A 26,594-nucleotide genomic window follows, 5' to 3' on the forward strand; every position below is an offset into this window, starting at 1 on the left:
TTAGTCATTGCTTAAAGAAAACCTTACAAAAAAATGTAACATTTAAATATGTTGCAATATCCTGGTCTTTGAGACTACATAAATACAAAACAGGAAGGACTAGTTATTGCTCTAGCTACAGGAGTCAGAAAGAGACCATACACACACAGAAAATTACTAACTTCTTATTCACATGTGATTTCAGATTGGCAACAAGTGTTCTTGTTTTGGGACCAAGCCTGTAAATACCAACTCACAAGCAGTCCCACTGATGTCAATACTACCTACTTATGCCGAAGGTTCAGGATAAAATCAAAATATCTGCAGTAGATTATGAACCTGTCCTTTTAACTTGATTATTTAAGACACCATTGATTGGTGACCCAATGCTTGTAGTCTGTTCAAGTTATGATAAATAGACCATTTAATCAACTTTTATTTGTTGCCCCACTGAGTAATTTTTACTTCATTAAACACAAATACAATTCACTGTTTGATAAAGATAAAAAAGGGCTGAATTTATATTTGCATACACAATCACACAATAACAACCAGCCAGTTGGATAGGACCTGAACGTAATCCACTGACAACCCATCCATGATATAACACAAATAGCAAATACTAACATGATGTAGAATGGAATTAATAATGAAGGGGAAAAGCAACCAAATCTACCACTCAGAAACTATATACCCAGAACACACACATATACAAGATGTCTGGCTAAAATTCCAGAAAATAGTGTCAAAAGAACATTAAGGTTGCAAAGTTAATCTCCAGTCCTGCAACAGGCTCCATATGGTGAAACCCAGGCAGAGCCCTGCTGACATCAAAGGGGCTCCCTGTACAAATCCAACTATAGAATCAAGGCGGTAAGCACTGAAAAGCCAGGAATTGCCGAAACCAAGGCTTAACAAACAACCTTAACTCTGAGGGTTTGTCTACACAGTGAAGTTAATACAAAATAAGCTAGGTTGTGAATTGAAAGCGCAATAGCTATTCTGCACTAGCTCCCCATGTAGACACTCTTATTTAGCACTAAGGCTATGCCTACACAGCCCCACACTTCGGGTTAGGGGAGCATGAACTGTAGCCCTAACAGTGCTTTTGTGCAGTTTAGCTTAATCCACTTCAAGAGTGCCCATATGGGGAGCTAGTGCAGAGTACCTATTCCATAACAGCTATTCCAGGCTATTTCCCCACATAGACAAGCCCTGACCATTGCAGCTATGCTCACACTAGGGCTGAAGTGCTAGTAGGCGTGGTAGAAGTTGGTAGCAGCCATGTTTCCGTTTGCTGAACTACCTTTTAGCACAGATAGATTTAATTTTCACTAAGGTAATCATACCTGCTTTATGGCTTGCTGAAGTTTCTCCAGATTGATTTCTTTGGCTTCCTTTAGCAATGTCTTTTCATCCATCTTTAACATAGAAACTCTGTATTGGCAGAGCTCAACCACAACCACATCGGGCTGCACCTCCTGTATTGTCTGAAAAAGATGAATTTATTTACATAAACGTGGACAAGATGGAGAGCTACTGCAGCAAATATTGATTTTTTTATGAGAGCTATTTGTAAGGTATGGGGCTTAATAGGAATCCATTCCAAAAAATCATTTTCAATTAACACGGCAATGAAAAATAAACTGCTTCAGGCCATTGATATTGCTCTGAGTTATCACGTGCTTTTAGCACCTGCCAACCATCTGGGGACAGGAACATGGAGTAACAATTGTGCTGGAAAAAAATCTGATTTTAACATATTCCCTGCATGTTAGCAAAGTTCATTTTAAACGGTACTTTATGACCTTCTGCATCACAAACCTAGTTGGGACAGGCCTTTCCATCAGCAAGGACTAAATGAAGAGCCCAAAGTGCTGGAGGGACTGATTCTAGCACAGATTTCCTCCTGCTCAGCTTCCAGTGCCAAGCAGGGCGGCGGGGCCAATCTATATTGCAAAGTTTGCATGGGACATGGAGCTCTGCTAGCTCTTCAGACCTGTCCTGATTCAGTTATTTCTGCCCCAAAGTTTGAGAAACAATCCCAGTTTTTACAGGCCTGTTCCACTTCCCACAGTCCTAGCACGTAGAGCAATTAAAAGTTCCTTCCAGCTTCCATTCTCAGCATGATCCCAAATGACTATGCGATAACATATGATCATGTGTTAGCATCACAAAAGTGTTACAGTTTCCTGGAATGACTATCATTAAATTATCAATAGGAGAGAATGCAAGCCCTAAAGCCAGCTACCTGTACTATACCTGCATCTGGCCTAAAAATATACAATTAGGTGCTTTTATGCCAATTACTGATAACATTTGGGACTTGCTAGCAGTTCACTTTAATCAAATTATTGTTTATACACTATGGCTTACATCTTCGTACCATAATCCTGTAGACCCAACAAGCTAACCTTAGGGAAGGAGTCTAGGAAAGCACAGGGCTGAGTCAAGAGACTTAGATTCTATTCTCAGTTCAGCCACGTACTTGTGATATGGTGATTAATTACCCTTCCACAGCAGTATTGAATCATTGACCCAGGTACTATAAAGTGTGCCATACTTTGGAGGAGATGTAAAACCAAGGTCTCAACCATGTATGAATACAACAGCACTCGTGGCACTTTGCACAAGATTAGAGCTGTGACGTCTTTGCTCTCTACACAACTTTAAGAATATGAGGAAAAAAACAGACACAGTTGGGTTCCAAATAACTGATTTGAGGGACGGTATACAAAAATACAAGGCCTAGCTACATAAATACACTGTTGCTCTGTTAGGATCTAGTGGCTTCTGCAATAGAAGACAGGGATGTCTATTAGAAGCTACTTAAAGGGATGCTACCCAATCCTATACACTACCATGCATGTTAGTTGCAAAGTCATGGCTGAATCATGCAGTTATATTCTGCTACCCTAACCCCGAAATGCCCTGACACTATAGCAAAATTCTAATTATTATGAAAACAAGTTAGTTTCTTGTTAACTTTCCAGGATGTCATAAATATAAAGGGAAGGGTAAACACATTTAAAAGCCCTCCTGGCCAGAGGAAAAATCCTCTCACCTGTAAAGGGTTAAGAAGCTAGGATAACCTCGCTGGCACCTGACCAAAATGACCAATGAGGAGACAAGATACTTTCAAAAGCTGGGGGGAGGGAAAAACAAAGGGTCTGTCTGTGTGATGCTTTTGCCGGGGACAGAACAGGAATGGAGTCTTAGAACTTAGTAAGTAATGTAGCTAGATATGCGTTAGATTATGATTTCTTTAAATGGCTCAGAAATTAAGCTGTGCTGAATAGAATGGATATTCCTGTCTGTGTGTCTTTTTTGTAATTTAAGGTTTTGCCTAGAGGGATTCTCTATGTTTTGAATCTAATTATCCTGTAAGGTATTTACCATCCTGATTTTACAGAGGTGATTCTTTTTATTGTTACTTCTTTTTTACTGTTACTTCTATTAAAATTCTTCTTTTCAAGAACTGAATGCTTTTTTTTCCAGTGTTCTGAAGATCCAAGGGTTTGGGTCTGTGGTCACCTATGGAAATTGGTGAGGATTTTTACCAAACCTTCCCCAGGAAGTGGGGTCCAAGGGTTGGGAGGATTTTTGGGGGAAAAAGAAGTTTCCAAACAACACGTTCCTAATAAAATAAACCCAGATAAACGTTTGGTGGTGGCAGTGGAAGCCCAAGGGCAAAGGGTAAAATAGTTTTATACCTTGGGGAAGTTTTAACCTAAGCTGGTAAAAGTAAGCTTAGGAGGTTTTCATGCAGGTCCCCACATCTCTACCCTAGAGTTCAGAGTGGGGAAGGTACCCTGACACAGGCATATAATAAAATGTTACTGAATGGCTCCACCTGCATGCTTACCTTCACTACATCTCTTTTGCTGCTGTCACTGAAGTGGGCAGTACCAACCACGAACACCTTAGACCCTTCCTCAGTGACGAGTTCGGTCACAGTGCTTGGTAGATTAGGCTTTTTCTGTCTCTTCTTCATCTTCATGTCCAGGAGAATTTTAAATGCATCTGCATCAGCTACAAATTTTATTAAAATATGCACGTCTATAAAAAAAGTTTATTTTGGCCATTGCAACACGATAACATTGCATCAGTAACATAATGACAAAACGTCCTCATGACCTAGTGCAACATCACTGTCATTGTAGTGCCATGATACAGAATCCAATATGTACATACCCAAGTATTGCCTAGAGAGAAGGACCCGGCTTAAACACAAGCTGGGTATAACTATGATCTCAACAACAGAACATATTTACTTTAGTTTTAAAATATGGGAGTAGATAAAACCCTAGACTAATATGCCCTTTTTTCATCATTGCTGTTTTCAGATTTGGCCTTTACAGTAGAGCTTTGGCAGAAATGATGAAATTCCCCCACTTACATGTCTACCTTTTTTACACAGGGTCATTAGCTCCTTTTTAGACTAGTCACCACATTCTTGCTAGTAGTGCAAACATTTAGCTTTACATTCTACAGTTATGACATGTCTTTTTTCCTGATCAAACTAATACATACAAATATTTGGTGATGCGTCTGAAGTTTCCTTTTGGTCATCTTCCGGTGCATCGGAGGAGGACATTGGATCTGCAGCAGCCTGCATGAAATAAGAATTCAAAGGACAATGGGAGTTATAATGAAATGGTTTATACTCCTCTCTCCTTGTTAGTCTGGTTAGTTTGAATCCATGTATAATATTTAAACAACTAAATTAGTTAGACAGTGACAGAGAGCAAAATCTGATTTTTTCAACAGCTCTTTTGTAAGCTGGAAATTTATGATACAGAAAAATATATTCAAAAGGCATTTAAAATCTTTTGAAAGAGATAGTATTTATAACTAATACAGAGCTCACACAATCTGATGAAACATTCTAATCGAGCAGACTACTCTCTAAAATATTATAGAGAAGAATCATGTGTGTTTTAGAATCATCTGTGCACAGATGATTCTAAAAGCATTGCTACTTATGGAAAACGTATTTCACAGCTTTTTAACTTGTGTACCACTGGAAGTCTAAGAAGAGTGCAAATCAGATATCACAAACTATCTACATTCTTTCAAAAGGGTCTGTTATGTATTATGCCATTTTAAGTTATATGAGAGAGAGAGAGAGACTCTGACTGACTGACTACAAAATAAGGCCTGATCCTGCAAACACTTATTCACAAGCTACTTCCCACACATGAATAGTTCAAGTAAATGCACACATGTAAGTCTTTGAAGGATTGAGGTCTATCCGACTTGATATCCAAATATTTACCTCAAAAATTTTACAACTTGAGATATCTGAAGCAGCTCTTTGACTAGCAAAATCCCTTCAATTCCTAGTTAACATATAAGCTTTAACATCATACAACTACAGACAATGCAGACTTGGAGCACTCCCTGTAATTCAGCCTGCGGTATTTTGGGACTGACCAAATCTCCAATCAAGTCAGAGAAATATAATTAATGCCAAAAGATACTACAAACAAAGTAAAGCCCAACTACGAGCTATGTTTAGGCAAGGGCATTATTTCAAATTATTTCTGGTAATTGTTGGGAGGATCTGGAATTCTTCATCAGCACATTCTCAAGCCAGTGACTGGATGTGGCTCAATAATTATTCAGAGTTCCTTTCAAATGAAGCACTGGTAATGAATCAACACCTACCAATATTTACTTGGTAAACAACGTAATTTCCAAAGGATGTACATTTCCTATTTTTAAACCTTCAAGTTTGTTAGTTTCTTCCTACAAAAGATGTAACAATGCCTCATAGGAGGAAACTTTTCACTACATCTACCTTATTCTTTCATACCACAATATTTCTGCTTTCAGAAATTCTAGCACAGTTTACATTTATCATGTTTGCCATCCAAGGTAAAAACAATTACAAACTTGGGTACTTAAATATCCAAACCCATATTTAAAAACCTGAACACAGACAACTTAGGTGCTTCAGTACAAATATAGCTACACCCTTTATGCATCCAAGTTTGAAAGTTTGGACCAAGATGAACAACCCAACAAACACATACCACAGTAAATTATGTATTTGGTGACTGCAAGTTCATCTTATATGGCAGTTTCAACAGCATCTACCCCATCACAGATCCCATTTAATTCATATTTTTACCTAGAGGTGCCTTTTTGGGGGCACTTTAATTGAAAGTAAGGACAGACAAAACGTATCTGATGCTTGAAAGCTTTACACTACTTTTAGCAAGGAAGTTTTACTTCTCAAATCCTTGGGGCGTTTCATTAGTCTAGTCAGTAATTCTCAGTTGTTAAATACTAGGGGTGAAATCCCGCTCCTAGTGAAGTCAATGGGATTTTTGCCATTGACTGTGATGCAGCAAGGCTCTCAACCCCAGCCAGGAGCAATCAAACTCCCAACCTGTTTCTGACTTCAGCTCTGGAGTACCCAATCTAAGTAATTCAAGGCAGTGCACCATATACCTGTTCTGCAGTAAAAGAATATTTATAGACAAGATACAATCATCAATATAATCAAGTACCCACTCAGCCTCTGAGTATCCATTCTTTGAGCCTTTCAGAGTAAGCAACTCTATTCAAACATTAATAATATTTCATATTATATTTTTCAAATATGTGGCATAGAAAACCCCCTTCAATTCTGCCATTTGTAATGGCTTTATCAATATAATGAGGGTGAATCGGAGGTGGGGGTAAATACTATTTGCCAGATGAAACAGTGTCTTAATTTTATGATTATTACACACACACGTACACATACACGTCTTCCATAGCAAAATATTTCAGGAACATGGGAAAGTGAGTTGAAAGAGAAGAAGGGAAACAGAAGGAATTCAAGGGTGGAAAAAGGCATCTAGGCCACAATTCAGCAAGGTACTTAAGGTGCCTACAACGGGACTACTCGCATGCTTGAAGTTACTCCTACTATTTTACCATGAGCCCTTGAAGTCAGGTAATTAGGTAAGAATCTCAGCTTTTACTTAAAAATAAAAGAAGGGTACACTTCTACCCCTCCCGGTTGCAAAGAAAAGCCTGAAAATAAACCCTAGGGGTCCCAAATCTGGACAGCAAACAACCACCACCCACAGTTTAATTATTTTTAAGCCAATCCCATGATTTTTGAATGCTTAGCGCTGGTAATAGTGGGCATGTGCTTAAGTACCTTGCTGACTCTGGGCCTTGTCAAGTGCTTTCTATCATCACTACTGGGGAAGAGGTTATTCCAAACCTTACCTCGGGCTGTTGCTCCTCCTGCATTACTGAAGTGTAGTTTAATTTCACTAATCTGAAGAGGCCTGTAAAAAAAATAAAAGGTGGGTGGGGGAAAATAAAAGGTTATGGGTTGTAACTAGCAAAGGTCAGAGCATTTATGAAAAAATGAAGAAAAATACTGAAAAGTATAGGCATTTCCATCCCCCACCTTCTCCAGATAAACAGAAAAGATAATAGAAGCAACCTAGAGATATCTAGTACAAACTTGTTTATGGAAAACATTTTAGAGACAGCAAAAACATCTGGATCAACGGGAGTTGGAAATAATGGGGATTTGGAGTTTACTAGCCCAGCTACCCAGTGTTCTGCAATGTACAGGGTTATATCAATTTCTGCAGATCAGCTCCACACAAAAGGAAATACAAGGGAGGGTGTCGGGGAAGAAGAGAGAGTTCTTGGTAATAGGAAAAGTGTTGTTCCATTGCATGTGGTTCTCTATCTTTTTCCTGAGATGACCCATATCACAACAGAAAAAAACGTTTCTGCACCCTCTCCTTTATTTTGGCGACGACTCAGCCACCTGGCTAAAGAACAGGAAGGTGCTCACAAACCCCACACCCTGGACCCATTTAGCGGACTCTCACACCCCAGGCTGAGAACCCAGGCATTAGTTTTTGCCTCCCATAACGAACATTTATATTGGTGTCATGCATCACACAAAACTTTATGAACCAAGAGGCCTGACTCTCAGTAGCCCTAAGGCCCCTTTACACACCTCTCTGTCTGGAAAAAGAGGCCTTAGTGGAACTTAAAAATCAGGCTGTTTGGAGGCTATGGTGACCAGATGCCCTGATTGTATAGGGGCAGTCCCTATATTTGGGGCTTTTTCTTATATAGGTGCCTATCCCCCCCCCCCCCCCCATTTTTCACACTTGCTATCTGGTCACTCTATTAGAGGCTGCTGAGATAAGTTTGCCTAATTCATCCCACTCTTGTTTTCAAGCTGCATTCTTCCACGCTGCAGCATATACCTGGAATACCTTCTTTCTCCCTGGACCCAATCATGCAAGGTTGGTAAAAAGGGACTTTAGTTATAGTCTAGAGCAGGGGCTCCCAAACTGTGGTACGCGTACCCCTGGGCGTATGAGAGATGTCTCTGGAGGGTGCGTGGGAGAAAATATGTAATGGTCACTTATTTATTATTTATTGCATTTTCATAATAGGCTACTCAGACAAAGCTTTAAAACTCTGTGGGAATTTGTTATATAAAATATGGTATTTACTTCAAGATGTACCAATGAGAACAGGTACACACAGACACTGATGTACAGAGCCCTCACCTCCAAACACTGTACAGCATGGGTTCAGTTGCCCAACAACTGTCCAGTCTAACTGAGCTCAGAACTTGGGGGGAGAGCGGGAGGGAGGAGGAGGAGGAGGAAAGAGGGGTTTTGTATATGTCACATTCTAACTATATCTGTAGGTAACAGTGAAATATGGACAGATGGCTAAAGACAACGTTAAGAAGAACATACACACACACACACCAGCGATGAGAGGGGTAGGGGTACGCAGGCAGCTGGTAGATCTGGAATGCTGTGTGCAATAAGAAAAGTTGTGAACCTCTAGTCCAGGGCATGCAGCAGATTGTAAGAACTATTGAACTAAATGACTATTCCTTCCTTATGCAAACTTCTTCCACAGATTGTTAAACCACCAAAACAAATGTTAATACAATAAAGAAATAATGAGCATGCAGGGATTTGGAATCAGAGTCTTCTGTAACCTGGTTCATGGAGATAATATTGTTCAGACACCACACTTAGAATGCGAGCTTTTTGGATCAGGGACCAGGTTTTATTTCGTGCTCTGTACAGCACGTAGCGCATTGACGACATCTAATAAAATCAGGCATGACTTCACCCTCCATCAAGTCAGTCTACCTGAGCAGATCATGGAAGACACTCACCCAAGATTATCTTCTTTTTTGCACACTGGGATGTAAGAGACACAAAGACTGTACATACTCCTTCACCTCTATTGCAGTACATTAAAAAGGATAGCATTTTAGTCTTTTGTTGCAGGCTAGACTTCTAGTTTTCATTCAAATGGATTTTTATTGCTTTCCGGCTGCCACTTAAAGTTGGATATTAGAAGAAAAAAATATCCAACAGGGCAGCAAGAAGCATCAGCATGTAGCTCAGACAGCTGCCCATATGAATAGACCTGCCTTAATGATTCACACGATAGGGTTGTCTAGTGCTACTGGTCACCCAGAAAACTGGAGAGGGGCATGGGGAGAACAACTGCAGTTCAGGCAACAAGACAAATTACAACGAGACCTAAAAGCCTGACTCTGCAGACTCTTTGTAGGCAGAATTCCCCATGAAGTCAGAGGAATGCTATGCAGAGAGCAGCTACAGATCAGGCTCTGAGCCTTTGGGGCAAACTACATTAACAAAACAAAAATTACTTACAAAGACTCCAAGGGATTAAGTTCCTGATGATTTGTCCATATGCAGACAAGAGTTGTACGTATGCAACATAACTGCTAACATTCTTTCAAGAAGAATTATTTTTCTTACCATGTGCAGTTAAGAACAAAACCCCCACAACTCCACCTGCTTTTTCTTTTTAAAAAAACATATGCAAAACTTAAGGTAAAGGGATGGGTGTAGCTGAAGTGCTATTTTAACTTACACCTGTCTTTTATGCCTCAGTAGCATTGTACATAAACATAATGAAAGGGAGTTCCTGCTCCAAATAGCTTGCATGCTAAACAGACAATGCAGACAAGCATAACTCCAAATTAGCTGTGCCTCAGTTACTGACCTATTCCTTTGTACTAGGTCAACTTGGCACTTGATTTTCTCATTTATGTACAAATACCCAGAGTTTTTCCAGCATCCGCATACACCTGAGCTCTAGAGGCAAACTGAAAGGTTTGGTAAGTTTGAACACATGCCTTTTACCTACAGTTGGGAGTTAAAGAGTAAATTAGAAGCTCCATTTAAAAAGCAAACTCTTATACATAGGCTTGGAAGGATTAGGTTTTTATCAGTAAGTATCACTGTATACACAAAAAACAATGAAAACCTATTTCCACCAATAATAATTGAAATTTATGGACAGACAAAGTAAGAAAAATGCTGCTTGAGAACTAGACTTTGATTTAAAGATATTTACTCTGTATATTTTGACATGTGATGTTGACAATTTGTGTTTTAGCAATTATGAAGCTTTAGGTTTTTGAATCTCAATATCTATTGAGATTCATTGTCAGACCTCTCCCATTGTCTGACACACCCACACCCATAATTTTGCACAACAGTGAAAATTTAAATTGATAAAAATTGAAAAAATGCTTAAAAATAAAACACTGAGATTACCTGTTGAAATTATTAAAAATAAAATAAAATTGAGTTCTGCCAAGCCACGTTATACAGAAGCATCAAGTGATTCTAAATCATCACGCAGATAAAATTTAAAACGACCATCTCCAATTCTCACCAAATTGTGAATGCCACTATGCACAATTAACAGAAAAATCTTCTCTGAACTTCACCTTGTTAATTCTAGCCTCAACAGCATCCTTGGTCTGTCCTGTCTATTTGGAATGTAAGCTCTTTGGGGCAACCACTGTCTCTCACTGTGTGTATCATGCCCATCAAAATGGGGCGCCAATCTCAGCTGGAGTCCTCTAGGCAGTACTGCAATACAAATAATGATATGCGGCACAGTAAAGCTGAGGTTGATCAACACTTTCCATTTTAAGATTCTGTTTTCAGTTGCTTATAACTTTGCCAAAGTTAATTGTTTGGGCTGAAATTTACCATGCTGGCTGTCCACAATTTTTTTTGTGAGGAGATGGAAGGAGGAAGATTTCAGACAATGGTTCAACCACTTCCAAAAACAAAACCAGAGAAAAATATATTGTTTTTCCCATGTTAAAAAATTCTTACAACGGTACTGTTAAGAAGCTTTAGCACTCCCATGCTTGGGATCATGGACTTGTACTATGGCAACACCCTTGCCAAATTTCTAGGATGTGCTTTTTGCAATCTTACTGAAAATCTGTTCAAATTTGTCCACGTTCAGAGCCTCTGGAAAAAAAAAAAATCTCAGTTTGCACATGCTCATTAGAGACTTGAGAGTTTGGCCTGAAGTTCTACAAAGATTCCATCTGTACTGAAAAGTATATGCTCTGTCCCCACACAGCTCCTATGGTCTGACCACATTTCACATGCACCATCCCATTGACTCAGAGTACTCCACCCCAAGGTTGCAGGAACCAAGCAGGACTTTTCTTGCAACTGCTCTTTTCACCGGCCAGCGACTGCTGCAGCACCAAGCAGAAGAACTGAGAGTAGGGAGACTTGTCTCTCAAGTGCTCACAATACTCCTGTGATGGGTCCCCCCTCCCCTTCGGGATGCTGCCTGGAACTGGGGTACCATTGACGCCGCCTGACCCACCAACCTGTATTGCTGCTATATGCTGTATTGCTGCGGCAAGCCAGTCCAGCCTTCCCCCAGGCTTCAGACTGCACTTTACCAGCACACATACAGGTAGGGACACACCCAGCTGCAGCTACACACACAGATGCTGAGATCAGCTCTGCATGGGAAGGCTCAGCTAAGGAACTGCCCAGTATTCAAGTTCACATCCCCTCTGGAGTGTAAACCCAAAATTATACTGTCTTGAACTGCATAGAGAACTGTACAGCATAAGCTCATGAAATTCACCCTCTCCCTCAATGTGGAGGGGAATATACACAGCTTTCTGCCCCAACATATGATTTCAACACACACTGGTTTTAGACAAAACAAAAACAAGTTTATTAACTACAAAGGACAGATTTTAAGTGATAATAAGGGATAGCAAACAGATCAAAGCAGATTACCTAGCAAATAAAACAAATATACTAAAGAAACTGGTTATAAGTAACAAATTCTCACCCTAAATGTTTTTTTAGGCAGATTGCAGAGATTCTTGAAGACAAGCTGCATTGCTTGCAGCTTAAAACTCCAGATATTTCTTTCACAAGACAGACAACACTCTCACCTGGGCTCAGCCCTTCCCCGCAGTCCAGTCTTTTTGTTCTCAGGTGTTTCCAGCAGTCCTTTTTCTTAGGCAGGGAGTCAATGAAGAACGAACCACAATGATGTCACTCCCCTGCCTTAAATAGTTTTTGCATATGGTGGGAATCCTGTGTCTCCCAGTTTGATTCCCACCCCCCGTATTATCATGGAGTCCAGTACCAGCCAACTTGGTCACATGTCACTGCAGCCATAACTCAGAGGCTGTTTGCAGCATCCCCAGGAAGGCTTCCCGGTGGGAGATTAGCATCTTCTAAGACCTATTGTTTTCCCTAATGGCCCTTCAAAACCAGCCATCTAGACTGATTGCAGTCTGCCTAGTGGGCATTCTCCAGGTGTAATCACATTTGTAATAGATGTATAGACAATATTTTTTATGTCTGAAGTTAGGAAAAGAGACATGCATACAAATAGGACAATCATATTCAGTAAATTATAACCTTTCCAATGATATCTCATATGCCTTATCTTGCATAAAATACATCATATAGTTATGCCATAATCATATCATAACAATATCACTATGAAGAATACATGGGTATAATGCCACAACTCCCATTACTGGAGCCCAGGCAGCAAGGGGAAGAATGAGGGAATTGCTTGAGTGGCAAGGAGCTGGGCTTGGGGAAGGGCAAGTAGGGAGATTGGGATGAGGAATCAAAAAGAGTTGGGAAGGGGAACTAGGTCAAGGAGCCAAGAGGGGAATGTGAGGGAGGTGAGACTGGTAAAAACTGGAGGGGCCAAGGGCTGAAGGGTCTGTAACCACTAGAGAACACTCTCCTCCATAGCCTGGAATGGAACACAACATTCCCTAGTCCAGGGGTTCTCAAACTTTTGTCCTGGTGACCTCTTTCACACAGCAAGCCTCTGAATGCAACCCCCCCCTTATGAATTAAAAACACTTTTTAAATATATTTAGCACCATTATAAATGCTGGATGCAAAGCGGGGTTTGGGGTGGAGGCTGAGAGCTCACAACCCCCCATGTAATAACCTTGTGACCCCCTGAGGGGCCCGAGCCCAAGTTTGAGAACCCCTGCCCTAGTCTCAACACTCCTATACTGTCAGCAAATAGCTGTGAACCCCCCTGGCAAAGTGCATGCCTCATCCCCTCCTCTCTGCTGGCTGGCCTACACAGAAGATAACCTATCAGTGCTATAAATTACTCATTTAGCCCAAGTGGCAGAGGTTTGTGCTCTGGATCTAAAGGTTCCAACTCTGCTGGTGACCCACATTGGAGTCAATATGGTTCCACATAAGGATATTTGTTTTTTTCAGTTTGCTTTTTAAACACGCCCCCCAACCACCCACACACAAAATGATATTGCAAAACCCAGCCCTCAGAAATTAGGACATGGCAGCATGAAGGTTGTCTGTGCAACCTTAATTCAGCCCACTCGTTCATAGAATCATAGGGTTAGAAGGGACCACAAGGGTCAGCTAGTCCAGTGGTTTTCCAACTTTTTTTCTGGGGACACAGTTGAAGAAAACTGTTGATGCCCACAACCCAAAGAAGCTGGGGATGAGGGGTTTGGGGAGGGCTCAGGGCTGGGGCAGAAGGTTGTGGTGCAGGGGTGAGGGCTGCGGGGTGGGGCCAGGAATGAGGGGTTCAGGGTGTGGGAGGGGGCTCTGGGCTGGGGCAAGGGGTCAGGGCTCTGGGTGCAAGCTCTGGGGTAGGGCCAGGGATGAGGGGTTTGGTGTGCAGGGGGGCTCAGGGCTGAGATGGGGGGCTCAGTACTGTGACAGGGGGTTGGGGTGTGGGAGGGGGTTGGGGCTCTGGGTTTGGGGGGCTCACGGCTGGGACAAGGGGTGCAGGCTCTGGGGTGAGGCCAGGGATGAGGGGTTTGGGCTGCAGGACAGTGCTCTGGATTGGGGGGGCTCAGGGCTGGGGATGAGGGGTTTGGGGTGCAGGAAGGGGTTCTGGGTTTGGGGAGGCTCAGGGCTGGGAATTGGGGCCTGGGCTTACCTCCGGTGGCTCCCGGTCAGCGGCGCAGCCGTGGCGCAGAGGCAGACTTCCTGCCTGTCCTAGCACCACGGACTGCGCTGTGCCCTGGAAGCAGCCAGCAGCAGGTCCGGCTCCTAGGCAGAGGCGTGCAAGCGGCTCCGCGTGGCTCTCACCTGCAGGCACCACTCCCTCTCCACGCAGCTCCCATTACCACTTCCACGGTGCAGCGCAGTGTCAGAACAGGTAGGCACTAGTCTGCCTTAGCTGGGCAGTACCACCAACAGGACTTTTAACATCCCAGTCAGCAGTGCTAACCAGAGCCACCAGAGTCCCTGGGTGCTGAGCAAGGTGACCCAGTGCCTTACATGCCATGACCCAAACTTTGAAAAACACTGATCTAGTCTAACCCTCATCCAAGATGCAGGATTTGGTGCATCTAAACCATTGAAGACAGATGGCAATCCAGCCTCCTTTTGAAAATCTCCAGCAAAGTAGCTTCCACAACCTCCGGAGGCATCTGATCCATTGTCCTACTGTTCTTACAGTTAGGAAGTTTTGCCTGAGATTTAATCTAAATCTACTTTGCTATCATTTCAACCCACTGCCTCTTCTCCTGCCCTCTGTAGCAAAAGAGAACAACTCTTCTCCATCTTTTTATGGCAGGCTTTCAAGTATCTGAAGACCGTTATTATATTCCCCCTTAATCGCCTCTTTTCCAAATTAAACATATTCAGTTCCTTCAGCCTTTGCTCATATGGCTTGATTCCATCCCTTTGATCATCTGTGTCACTTGCCTCTGGATCCTTTTCAGTTACTCTGCATCCTTTTTATACATTGGTGACCAAAACTAGACACAGTACTCCAGCTGGGGCCTAAACAGCGCCGAGTAGAGCGGTACTATCACCTCCTATGACTTGCATGCTATGCCTCTGTTAATGCCTTTGCCTTTTTGCAACAGCATCACATTGCTGACTCATGTTGAAGTTGTGATCCACCACAACTCTCAGATCCTTCTCAGCAGTACTGCTGCCAAGCCAGTTTTCCCCCATTCATGTAATTAAAGATCATCATACTGCACAAGATCCCATATTGTTTTTTTCTACAGCACCCCTGTGTAAACCAATGGGCCAACTGACCAGCTAGCGCATCATAAAGCATTCTCAGCTGCCCGATTTCAGTCCTTTTAATTCAGGGCTCAAATTTTATTCCTCCAAAATAAGACAGCTTAACTTAAGTTTGAGTTATAAACCTGTCCTGGGGTCTCCTGAAGGAGCCCAACTACTCCAAGCAGGTCTGACTCTTCAGGCCTTCTGCTTCAGCTTTCCTCCAACAAACTGGTTTCCAACCTTCCTGGTCTGCTCCCTGCAGGACTGTACTCCCAGGCCATCTATCTGGCAGTTAAGGAGGGCCTCTCTACTTCCTTTGTATATCTAGCCTGTGCCCTGAAATCAGGCTGTCCTTTATATCCCAGCAGCCTGGCTCTGAGACACAGTCTTAAGTCCTGTTTCAGAGTAACAGCTGTGTTAGTCTGTATTCGCAAAAAGAAAAGGAGTACTTGTGGCACCTTAGAGGCTAACCAATTTATTCGAGCATAAGCTTTCGTGAGCTACAGCTCACTTCATCGGATGCATCTGATGAAGTGAACTGTAGCTCACGAAAGCTTATGCTCAAATAAATTGGTTAGCCTCTAAGGTGCCACAAGTACTCCTAGTCTTAAGTCCTGTAATCACAGGACTTATTTCCTTCAGCTGGGAAGGTGGGCTGACCTGACACAGGATGCATCTGAGCACCGACACCCTTACCACATCAGCTCACCCTATGACAACTGCCTCGTACAGTTGCAGTATCGAGAATGGAACATGCTCTGGGGATGAGTTGGGGTTGTATAGCGAAGGAGGCTGTTGTCTGTAGGACTCCTGCCTCATTTGTTGAAAAAGTCAGAAGGTTTGCAGTAAAGAAGCCCGGGGACTGCAGGAACTGAAAGGATGGTCTCATAATAATGTCAGTTAGATGCTGCACTGGAAAACTGGATTCTATCTGTGCCTCTGCCACAGAGTTTTCAGTGTGATGCTGGGCAAGCCATTTAACCAAACTTTTCCCAGGTGGCCACTAATTGTGCGTTCCTCATTTTCTGGATTTCCATCTTGACACCCCTGGGGTCTGATTTACAGAAGTGCTGAGTGCTCACATCTGCAACTGAAGTCAATGGGAAATGCGCACATAACAAATAAATAAAGTGCTATAAAACGTTGTATGTTCTTTGAAAACTCAGGCCCATATCATCTCAAATTAGGTACCCAAAATTAGTGGACACTTCTGACATTAATGCTTTTGCGCCTCAGTTCCCCATGTGTAAAATGGGAATACTACCACTGTAGCTCCCCAGGTGTCGTGAAGAGAAATCCATTAATGTTTGTGAAGCACTTAGATGCTACAGGGATGAATGCCATACAAAAGCGCACGTGAGGAAATGAATAATTCTCTTATCAGAGCAGTGTTTGAATAGTGTGTGGTAAATAAGACTGGGCCACAGTTTGAGCAATGAGGAAAAAACAAAAGATTGAACAGCTGCTTGTTCAGTAAGCATCATCTATCCCTTGCACTGAATAAGGCATGGGCCTCTAGAAAAATAATAATAGTATGTGATCATGTAATTAACGCCTGTATCAGAATGTATATGCACAAAGAGACTGAATTAAGGTTACATGGGCAACCTTAATTCAGGCTTTTGCTAACTTTTCAGTGCTTGACTTTTCAATTTTAACATTCTTATAGTGTAGTTTCTTTTTGTATGTAATACAAGTAACATATACAACCACATAATACTAGGGAATCTCAAGAAATTACCCAACTCCTGTTCACGGGTTTCAGCACTGCAACAAAAGAAGACTGATATTTCAAAGTTATGCAAAGCCTTCCACAAGGTCAAAGACCCCAGAGTCCGTGCAGCCTATAGCAGGAGTGAGACTGGGACATTTCCTGAAACACAGCAGTGTTGCCTAGTGGAGAGAGCATTGGATTAGGACTCAGGAGACCTGGGTTCTTTTCCTGGCTCTGCCACTGGCCTGCTGGATGACCTCGGGCAAGTCACTTTAACTCCCTGTGCCTCAGCTGCACAATCTGTAAAATGGGGAAACTGATGAAAGTTCCCTCATGAAAAGCACTGCATAAAATCTAAGTGGTGGTATTATTATCATCACCATCCTCCTCCTCCTGCTGCTGCTGCAGCAAGACAGCTTGGGTGGGCAGCCATCTTCACTTACACCGACATTTCCTGGATTGGGGAGAAGAGACTGCAATATCCTCCCCTAAAAGAATTTTTTTTGGGAGGGGCGGGGAGGCGCGGAGCCGGGGGAAAGGTTGACTACCCAGATTTACTTGAAGATCTTTGAAGGAAGGGACATGCTTTTCCAGTAATTCCTATCCTGCACAAAATGAAATGAATAAATAAAGGATATAGTGAAAAAGCAGATTTCCCCAAAGTAAAGCCTGGCACTGTATCACACCAGGCCTTGTATTCTCCTAGCAGCCTCGTCAATGGTGGGTATTCCAAGGTCAATTCAGGAAGGCATCCAGCATGTTTAGCCAACGTATGATCCGTAACACCACCTCTGCCTTGGACACTGCAGGTACACTGATGGCGGGGAAAAAGGAATCAGCGAGAGTAAGAGTGTCAGAATGCTTGCTGTCTCCTTGGGTGGACTCTATTAGTAAACTATTGGTTGCAGATAAAGAGTTTTTTTCCTAGCGTATGGTGTCTTAGTTCACCACACTGTTTCAGTTCTTGTTGTATAATTAGGTACCTGAAACTGTCCCTGATCTCTTATTCTCCCCACTGCAAACAGAGGATAAACACACAGTCATCAGACACATGAATGCAGGGTTCAGACAGGACTTTAAACTGAAAGACACTAAAAACAAGTTACCATTAAAGAGTCATTCCTCACCTCCTCTGTTGTTACTATCACTTTGTAGGAACATATTTCAAGCATAGCATAAGAAGAAAGGACTTTCAGGCAGATCAGTAGAAATTGCACACGCGCGCACACACACACACACGGATTGAATTTGGCCCTATATCTTTGTCTGAACGCACCTGAATATTAAAGAACTTGTTCCGTTCAGACAGTGAATTGGAGTCAATCAACAAAATGCTTTTTTAAAATTCTCTCCCTTTCTATTAATGATATGATGTGGTCAACTACTTTTTTGAAACCAGGTTTTTTTAAGCCAATACAGTATTTATTCTTCATTATTATCTCTGCAGAAACTTGAAAAATAGCATTTGTTTCACCCAACATTTTATTATCATCTCCATTAAGGAAATACAGTATATTTTTCTCTGTTTCTAGAACTGCTCTGTGTTTATTACAGTCTATGCACAAACATCATTGGTATAACTGGTCAGAAACAGCGGGAAGGAACTTGCTACAACTTGTTTTAATTTTTCATTGAAACAAACTTTCAATAACTTTTTATAAACATGCCTAATTGTCTGCAATGTCTATATAAGGTACTCATATGGCCCACCATTACCATAGTATCTGAGCGTCTCACAAACTTTAATGTATTTATCGTCATAAACTCTGAGGTAGGGAAGCAAGATTAATTGCATTTTACAGATGGAAAACTGAGGCACTGAGAGCCCAAGGGCCAGATTTTTAAATATATTTAGGCACCTGATGGGATTTTCAAAAGCACCTAGGTGCCAACTTCTATTGAAATTTCCAATCCCTTTTATTTGTGTAGAGCAAATTTGGTGCCAACAACCCTTCAGTCTGAAGTCCTCTTTACCCACAAACAGGGATAGCACACGTCTTTGTTAGCCGTGCATATTTCCCCATGCTGACGTGCCAATATGCCTCAGCCCTGCTCTTTTGGGATCAGTGCTAGGGAGTAGGGAATGCAAGAACAATCATACTGGGTCAGACCAATGGTCCATCTAGCCCAGTATCCTGTCTTCGGACAGAGCCAGGTGCTTCAGAGGAAAGACGATCCACCTTGATGCATATTCAGTCCCTGGCCTCTCTGCCAAGACTGCCAAGGATGCCAATTAGTGCAAACTGCCATATGAACATTCATTCTATGGACACTAGACTGAGACCACTAAAGTACTTCACTTAGATCACAGAACAGCCACGAAATGTAACAATGGTCATTAATGACCAGGGCTGGATTCAAACCAGCAACCACATGTAAAAGGCTCTATACTCCATTAGCAAACCCTGAGCCATCTTGTCCCATGATACTTCAATATTCTTGGACAGAACACAATTTATCTGTTTGTTTTCAATGAAAAAGCATAAGTAAAATCTCACTCAAGTCTACATACATTAAAATCTATTGCATTCCTTTTGTATACTAAAACTGTAATTTTGTCAGAGATAGCTTTTTGAGTTTGTCAGGTACAGCCAGCTTATTGTGAATCCATTTGCTTATGTAATACGCTGGATAAGTATGTCCCATCCCACTCTAACAAGATCCTACTACTACTCCTCACTAACCAAATAACTCTTTTTTGCATAAGTGGTAGGCGCAAACCTGTGTTTTGGAGCTGAAGATACAGGGTTCTGTCATGACTCATACTTATCACTCATCTATTGCTCCCTTTTGTGTATCTATGATCCCCTTCCCCAACCTAATATTTTACCCAGTATGAAAGTTTAGCCAGCCAACTGGTATGTTCCTATGTCTCTTTTTACTTTTATCACAAAAAACAGAACGGTACGAAGGATTTAAGGCTGATACAATTTAAATGCTTATAAATAAAATCTTACAATATTTACAGACAAGTCATCTTCATTTCCAAGTAGTATCTCTTTCCTATTTACATACTACAAATATCCAACATGACACATCAGCTGAAATCTGGTGCCCAATGATGCAACAAACACAAATTTAGGAATTTGAACCGGTTTCAAAACCGGTTTCAGAGTAACAGCCGTGTTAGTCTGTATTCGCAAAAAGAAAAGAAGTACTTGTGGCACCTTAGAGACTAAGCTTATGCTCAAATAAATTGGTTAGTCTCTAAGGTGCCACAAGTACTCCTTTTCTTTTTGGTTTCAAAACCATCACCAAGGTGACCTATTCTATCTATGTTTTGCACATTTCACCAGCACCACCCACACCTCTGAGACTTAGCAGGAGCAACTAGCTCTGACCACAGTCTATTGCAGATCATGGTTCTGCCTTCTTGTGTGTCAGGGAATACTTGTATCAACATATTTCAGCAGCTGAATTTAAAGTGACTCTACAACCCTGAGAAGAGACAGGTTGCCAGATTTGGAAAGAGGTGATAAAGAGGCAGAAGTAGTACAGTCCACGTCTGGTCATCTGTTGAAGAATCACATTAGCTCAGGGACTAAGTGCCTGCCTAAAGTCCATGGTAAAGATATGACTTTACAGAGAAGAACCCGTTTTAACTGGAGCTAATATTCTAGACTTCTCACAATCTAGATTCAGGCCATGACATGGGACCGAAACTGCTTTCGTGGCACTGATGGAGGATTGCCTGCTGTCGATGGATAGAGGATAGGCATTTATTCTCATCCTCCCGAATCACTCTTCAGCATTCGACACCGCTGACCATGAGATTCTGCTGTCTCACCTAAGAGAGGTAGCAGGGGTCCAGGGTATTGTGCTAAGATGGTTTGAGTCCTTCCTGGAGAGATGCATCCAATGAATAGTGATGGGAAATTGCACCTCTACCACTAGACCCTCACTACATTGCACACACACTTCTCCCTCCTGGAGAAAGGATGACAGAACAAGCCACATGTGATAGATATTAGTCACATACCGTAATGCACTACTGGAAAGAGCTCAGTTATTAAGGTGATAAGCATGGTATAAGAACCTACAGCCTCCTCAGAGCTCTATATGCTAAGTGCTAGTAACCTCTGACCTGTGGACATTTTATGGGACTAGAAATTAATTATTTGTGTTTGTTATAAAATATGAAATATGTAACTGATGAGTGGAACTGGAGAAAGTGTCAGGGTCTAGGAGGAACCTAGCTGAGTTGGGTACCAAGGACGCAGGAATGCATGTGGATTCCACTCTCCAGGCTGCTAGTTCTCAAATTCTGTAGCCCCAGCAGAGCTATGACTTTTTTGTGTCTTCAGCTTTCCTTGGAAAGAATTCTGCCATGAAGTATGTGTGTAGTATTTTATATTCATAGAATCATAGAAGATTAGGGTTGGAAGAGATCTCTGCAGTTCATCTCTAGTCCATCCCCTGCTCAAAGCAGGGCCAACCCCAACTAAATCAACCCAGCCAGGTCAAGCCAGGCTTTAAAAATCTCTAAGGATGGAGATTCCATCACCTCCCTAGATAACCCATTCCAGTGCTTCACCACCCTCCTAGTGAACATTCTCCTAATATCCAACCTAGACCTCCCACACTGCAACTTGAGACCATTGCTCCTTGTTCTATCATCTGCCACCACTGAGAACAGCCGAGCTCCATCCTCTTTGGAACCCCCGTTCAGGTAGCTGAAAGCAGCTATCAAATCCCCGCCCTCACTCTTCTCTTCTGCACACTAAAAAAGCCCAGTTCCCTCAGCCTCTCCTCACAAGGCATGTGCCCCACCCCCCTAATCATTTTGGTTGCCCTCTGCTGGACTCTCTCCAATCTGTCCACATCCTTCCTGTAGTGGAGGGCTCCCAAAACTGAATGCAATACTCCATGTGTGCCCTCACCAGTGCTGAATAAAGGAGAATAATCACTTCCCTCGATCTGCTGGCAACCCTCCTACTAATGCAGCCCAATATTCCATTAGCCTTCTGGGAAACAAGGGCACACCGTTGACTCATATCCAGCTTCTCATCCACTGTAATCCCCAGGTCCCTTTCTGCAGAACTTCCACTTAGCCAGTTGGTCCCCAGCCTGTAGTAGTACATGGGATTCTTCCGCCTAAGTGCAGGACTCTGCACTTGTCCTTGCTGAACCTTATCAGATTTCTTTTAGCCGAATCCTCCAATTTGTCTAGGTCACTCTGGACCCTATCTCTACCCTCCAGCATATCTACTGCTCCCCCCAGCTTCCTGTTTAACTTATTGTTAGAGGTAGACCCAACCAGAACACTGGATCTTGACACCCTCTAGAATTTTCGATCTGTCCACTCAACATACTCAATAAAAGATCTCTTTCCTACAAGTCTGCCCACCTGCTTCAATATTATTGCTCAGGACAGAACAATCACATTTGATACATAAGGCAATCTACATCTCAGTATTTATAAACAAAAATTGTAACCAAAAACCCACCCTCCAAAACACATTTTATTCCTATTCCAGGTGGTTCCCCTCTACACTCACCTCCCTTTCCCAAAAACAAGAAAGGCCTTAGGTCTGTGCCTGACTTATTTTTCAGCATGTAGCAGTAAGAATACACCCCCCCACCCAAAAAAATCCATTTAACACTGTCATCACTGAATTAAACAAGACATGAGTATACTGTTAGAACACTGAGATTTACGGTTAGATGCTGATGTTACAGGTATGACACACACACACACACAAAACAAAAAACACACAACCAATCACAACCCAAAACCTAGAAAAATCAAATTGCTGAAATGTGAGAGAGTCTGCTTAATCCACAAACAGAAAAAGGACAAGATAATGAATTCTATTAGCATACCTTTACATTTTTTTTTCCAAGAAACCCATACAACCCACTACAGTCAAGCAATTTAAATATCTAGAGATAATGTTATGTAAATGTATTTTCCCTGTGTGTAAGCTTAATATTTGCTGAAAATGGAGGATTGAAAAATTCCTAGAAGCAAGTTTCCTCTATTTTGTGTGTGTGTTATTGACAGTACCATGCATGCACAACTACAGTGTCACTGCAAAAAGTTTAATCTCCTGGGCATTTTTCCTCCAGAAGCGAGAGTTAGCAGTTGTCAAGTTGTTTTCTACTTCAATAAATACAAAATGAAAGTCTCTCAGATAAGTAAACCCTTACAAAAAACACACCCAAAAGTCAAAAACTTTTTCTGGAAACTGGTTAAAAATAAATACTCCAATCCTGCAAACAGCAACACATGGGAATAGTCCCAAGTTTAAAGCTCACTGGAACTACTCATCTGAGTAAAGTTAAGCATGTGCTGAAATGATGGCAGGTTTGAGGCCAAAAATTTGCTACCAGGGTCTGTGTGAAACATGACTACTTTTAGAGCTTAATTCAAGCTCTTTATTTCACAGGAGTTTACTTTAAGTTATAGGACAACACTAACATCTGACAAGAAAACAGGAGTATAAGATAAAAATGGGGGCGGGAGAGAGTGGTGGTGGCGGCTGTTTAAGACTGAAGTAAAACAAAAACCAAACAAACAAACAAAATCACAGAAGTGTCCAAAGCTCTTAGAACTGTTTTCAAATCACCACGCAACCACCAAGATCCTGATCCTGCCATACTGCCTGTTAATACAGACTCATGCACCAGGATACAGACCTCTTGAAACCAACGGGAATTTGTACAAGGATTTGTGCAACCATTTGCAGGACCACTGTCTTAAAGATGGATTTTTTACTTTAAATTGGGTTTATATCCACTCTTGCTCTACAAATTATGCTGAGGAAGTTCTATGGCCATTGGCCTGTGCTGTACAGGCAATCAGACTAGAGGACAACAGTGATCCCTTCTGGCCTTGGAAACTAGGAAGCTATGATATATGAAGAAAGCCTTTTTAAATGCTTCATGCTGCTTTGTCCCCTGAGCTGCATTCAGGGCCAAGTGGTGGGAAAAATGGCTTTCCCCCCCTCTTCTTTATATATCGATTTAATGTTTTAAGTCCTGCTCTCTCTGAGCTGAATATCATTATCTCAGTTTTACAGAAAGGGGAACTGAAGCACAGATAGTTTAATGGTTTCAGAGTAACAGCCGTGTTAGTCTGTATTCGCAAAAAGAAAAGGGGTACTTGGTTAGTCTCTAAGGTGCCACAAGTACTCCTTTTCTTTTTGCAGATAGTTTAAAGCAACTTGCATAAGGCTATCTAGCAAGGCAGTGGCATAACCTGGGTTAGGGTTCCTACCTCCCAGCCATGTCCTCAGTCCACAAGAGCATGCTACTTCACTTTGTTTTGTTGTCAGCAAATCTGACAGCCATTCTATCTGGTTATTCACACGCATCAATAATTGTACCTTTATCACATTGTACATCCTGACACAGAACTTAAGGCTTACAGTTTATTTAAACCTAATATTGATTTTCAATTATTTTCTCCACTCTATAGTGAGGTGTGGGGGAGCCCTGAAAGTTGTTTAAAGTTATTCAGCAATAGATATAACAATTTGCAACGTTTGGTTTAAGTCGACACACTTTTGCCCCTTCATGACTGCTTCCGATTTTCTTTTGAAGTTTGTTAAAAAGATAACTCTTCCCAAAGCTCCAGAACTTTGCCGACTATGAAAATAACGTCAAACAGTTCTGCTTGTGAAGGGATTTCTCCCACGGAAAGAGCTGTTCATGCATGTACACAGTACCTTGCCGAAAACTTGCTAGCAATTATAGGTTTTAAAGTGCCCTGTTCCTAATTACCTGACTGTCATGAGCAAGGTGAGCCACCCCCAGCACCTGGGAAAGGAATGAAGCAGTTGAAGGAGAGCAGAGCAGGAAGTGATCAGAAGAAGCTTTTGCTTCATACAAGTACTTTGTGACACATACTTTAAATAGCACGGTAGGGTCAGTTTTTGACTGGTCACAAGGCCCCTGGAAAGACTACAAAAGTCCCAGGCTATGAATTCTCTCCGCCCTCCACCCCCATATGCTACCAACTTCCTGATCAAACGAAAGCTCGGCAACTATGAAACATTTTCCGAACTCTTCCTTCACACGCACGCCCTTTGCCCAAAGAAGAAACCCACTTCAGGGTGGAGAATCACAAAGAGAGGCGATATTTTCGAGTGAAAGTCGTTAAGCAGAGGTGGGCGGGGGCGGCGTGGCTTGGGAAGCAAAGGCGGATATCCTGGCTCTTAATATTAAACTTCCCCCCTGGCAAAAAAATCTCTGCCCAGAGCCTGGAATACGCGAAGCAGGAGGCACAAAGGTGACAGCCCCACCCCCCTCCGGATGCTCGGACACATTGTCGCAGGCAGGCGCGGGCCGGCCGCCGCACGGACCGCGGAGCCCCCGAGCCGGGGCCTGAGCCCGCCGCCCAGCTGCACCACGGCAACAACACGCCGCCGCCGCCGCCGGGGAACAGCCCGGGCAGCCCCCGCCTCGGTGCCCTGAGCCCGGGCGAGCCGGGGTGGAGAATGAAGCCCCCACCCCGCCCCCACTGACTTACTTGGCGGGCGCCGCCGGAGGGTGAGTGCCCCGCGAGGGAGGCTGGCTCGCGGCTGCTCAGGCACCGCCCCGGGGGGAAGGAGAAGCCGAGGCGAGCGGCGCTCTCCGGCTCCGAGGGGCACGTTAGCCGCCGGACAACATGTTGTATTAGTCATTCATACGGGGCGGGGGAGGGGGAGGCGGAGGGGGAGGAGAAAAGCGGGTCGCTCTGCACCCTGGGAGCTGTAGTTCCCCCCGGGCGGCGCCGCACCGGGAAGCGGGGGATGATAAACTGCAGCTCCCAGGGTGCACCGCCCGCGCACGTGCCAGGCTGCTGCGAGCAGTTTCCCCTCTGCCCCGGCTGGGAGCTGGGGGCGCGTGGCTGGCGCTGCCCGATCCCGTCTGCCCAGCGCGGCCGCCTGCTGCCAGAGAGGGGGCTTGTCGTGGGATGTGGCTGGCTCCCCTGCCCAGAGCGAAGCCGCTGGGAGGCTGGGGCGCGGCAGAGCGTGCCTGTCTCCTTAGCCTGGTGTGGCAGATCGCAGAACCCTAGAAGATTAAGGTGGGAAGAGACCCCAGGAGGGTCCTCTAGTGAGTCCACCCCCGTGCTCAAAGCAGAACCGACAAACCGACCCACGCGGTACTGCAGATGCGGTCATCCAGTCCTGCCCCTGCTCCTCCTTCCCCTGGAGCAGCGGCGGGGCAGGAGGCAGAGTTTAAAGTGTGTGTTTAAAGGTTATAGCGCCTACTCAGGGGCCACCTCCTGTCTCCTCATAAAACAAATCTAGGGGGGCTCAGTGTATAGTTTTCTGACATTTAAACTCTTGTTGTTGGTATCATTAAATCACCCACTCCGACTGAAGCCCTGTGCAGCCTACTGTATTTCTTCAGACACAAGTAGGGGATGTTTAGAGATAAGCCTGTAGCAAAGAGTTGGAATAAAATTTTCAATAGGACCTAGGTGCCGTGCAAAAAGAAAAGGCGTACTTGTGGCACCTTAGAGACTAAGTAATTTATTTGAGCATAAGCTCACGAAAGCTCATTCTCAAATAAATTGGTTAGTCTCTAAGGTGCCGCAAGTACGCCTTTTCTTTTTG

General features: G+C 43.0%; 1 protein-coding gene across 1 annotated transcript in view; it reads right to left on the minus strand.

The window, feature by feature from the left end:
* The window catches only part of TRABD (TraB domain containing), a gene marked incomplete at its 5' end in the record, with an annotated part of 50,419 nt that extends 24,743 nt beyond the window's left edge, over positions 1-25,676 (minus strand). The window contains 5 exons of the mRNA XM_084621218.1: positions 1,329-1,469; positions 3,845-4,011; positions 4,513-4,591; positions 7,210-7,271; positions 25,523-25,676. Coding sequence (XP_084477344.1) covers positions 1,329-1,469; positions 3,845-4,011; positions 4,513-4,591; positions 7,210-7,271; positions 25,523-25,676 — 603 coding nt within the window. The remainder of the gene's footprint in view (positions 1-1,328; positions 1,470-3,844; positions 4,012-4,512; positions 4,592-7,209; positions 7,272-25,522) is intronic.
* Between the last annotated feature and the right edge of the window lie 918 nt (positions 25,677-26,594).

Source organism: Lepidochelys olivacea, assembly GCF_965140295.1.
Source record: "Lepidochelys olivacea isolate rLepOli2 genome assembly, chromosome: 1".
NCBI classification, from domain to species: Eukaryota; Metazoa; Chordata; order Testudines; family Cheloniidae; genus Lepidochelys; species Lepidochelys olivacea.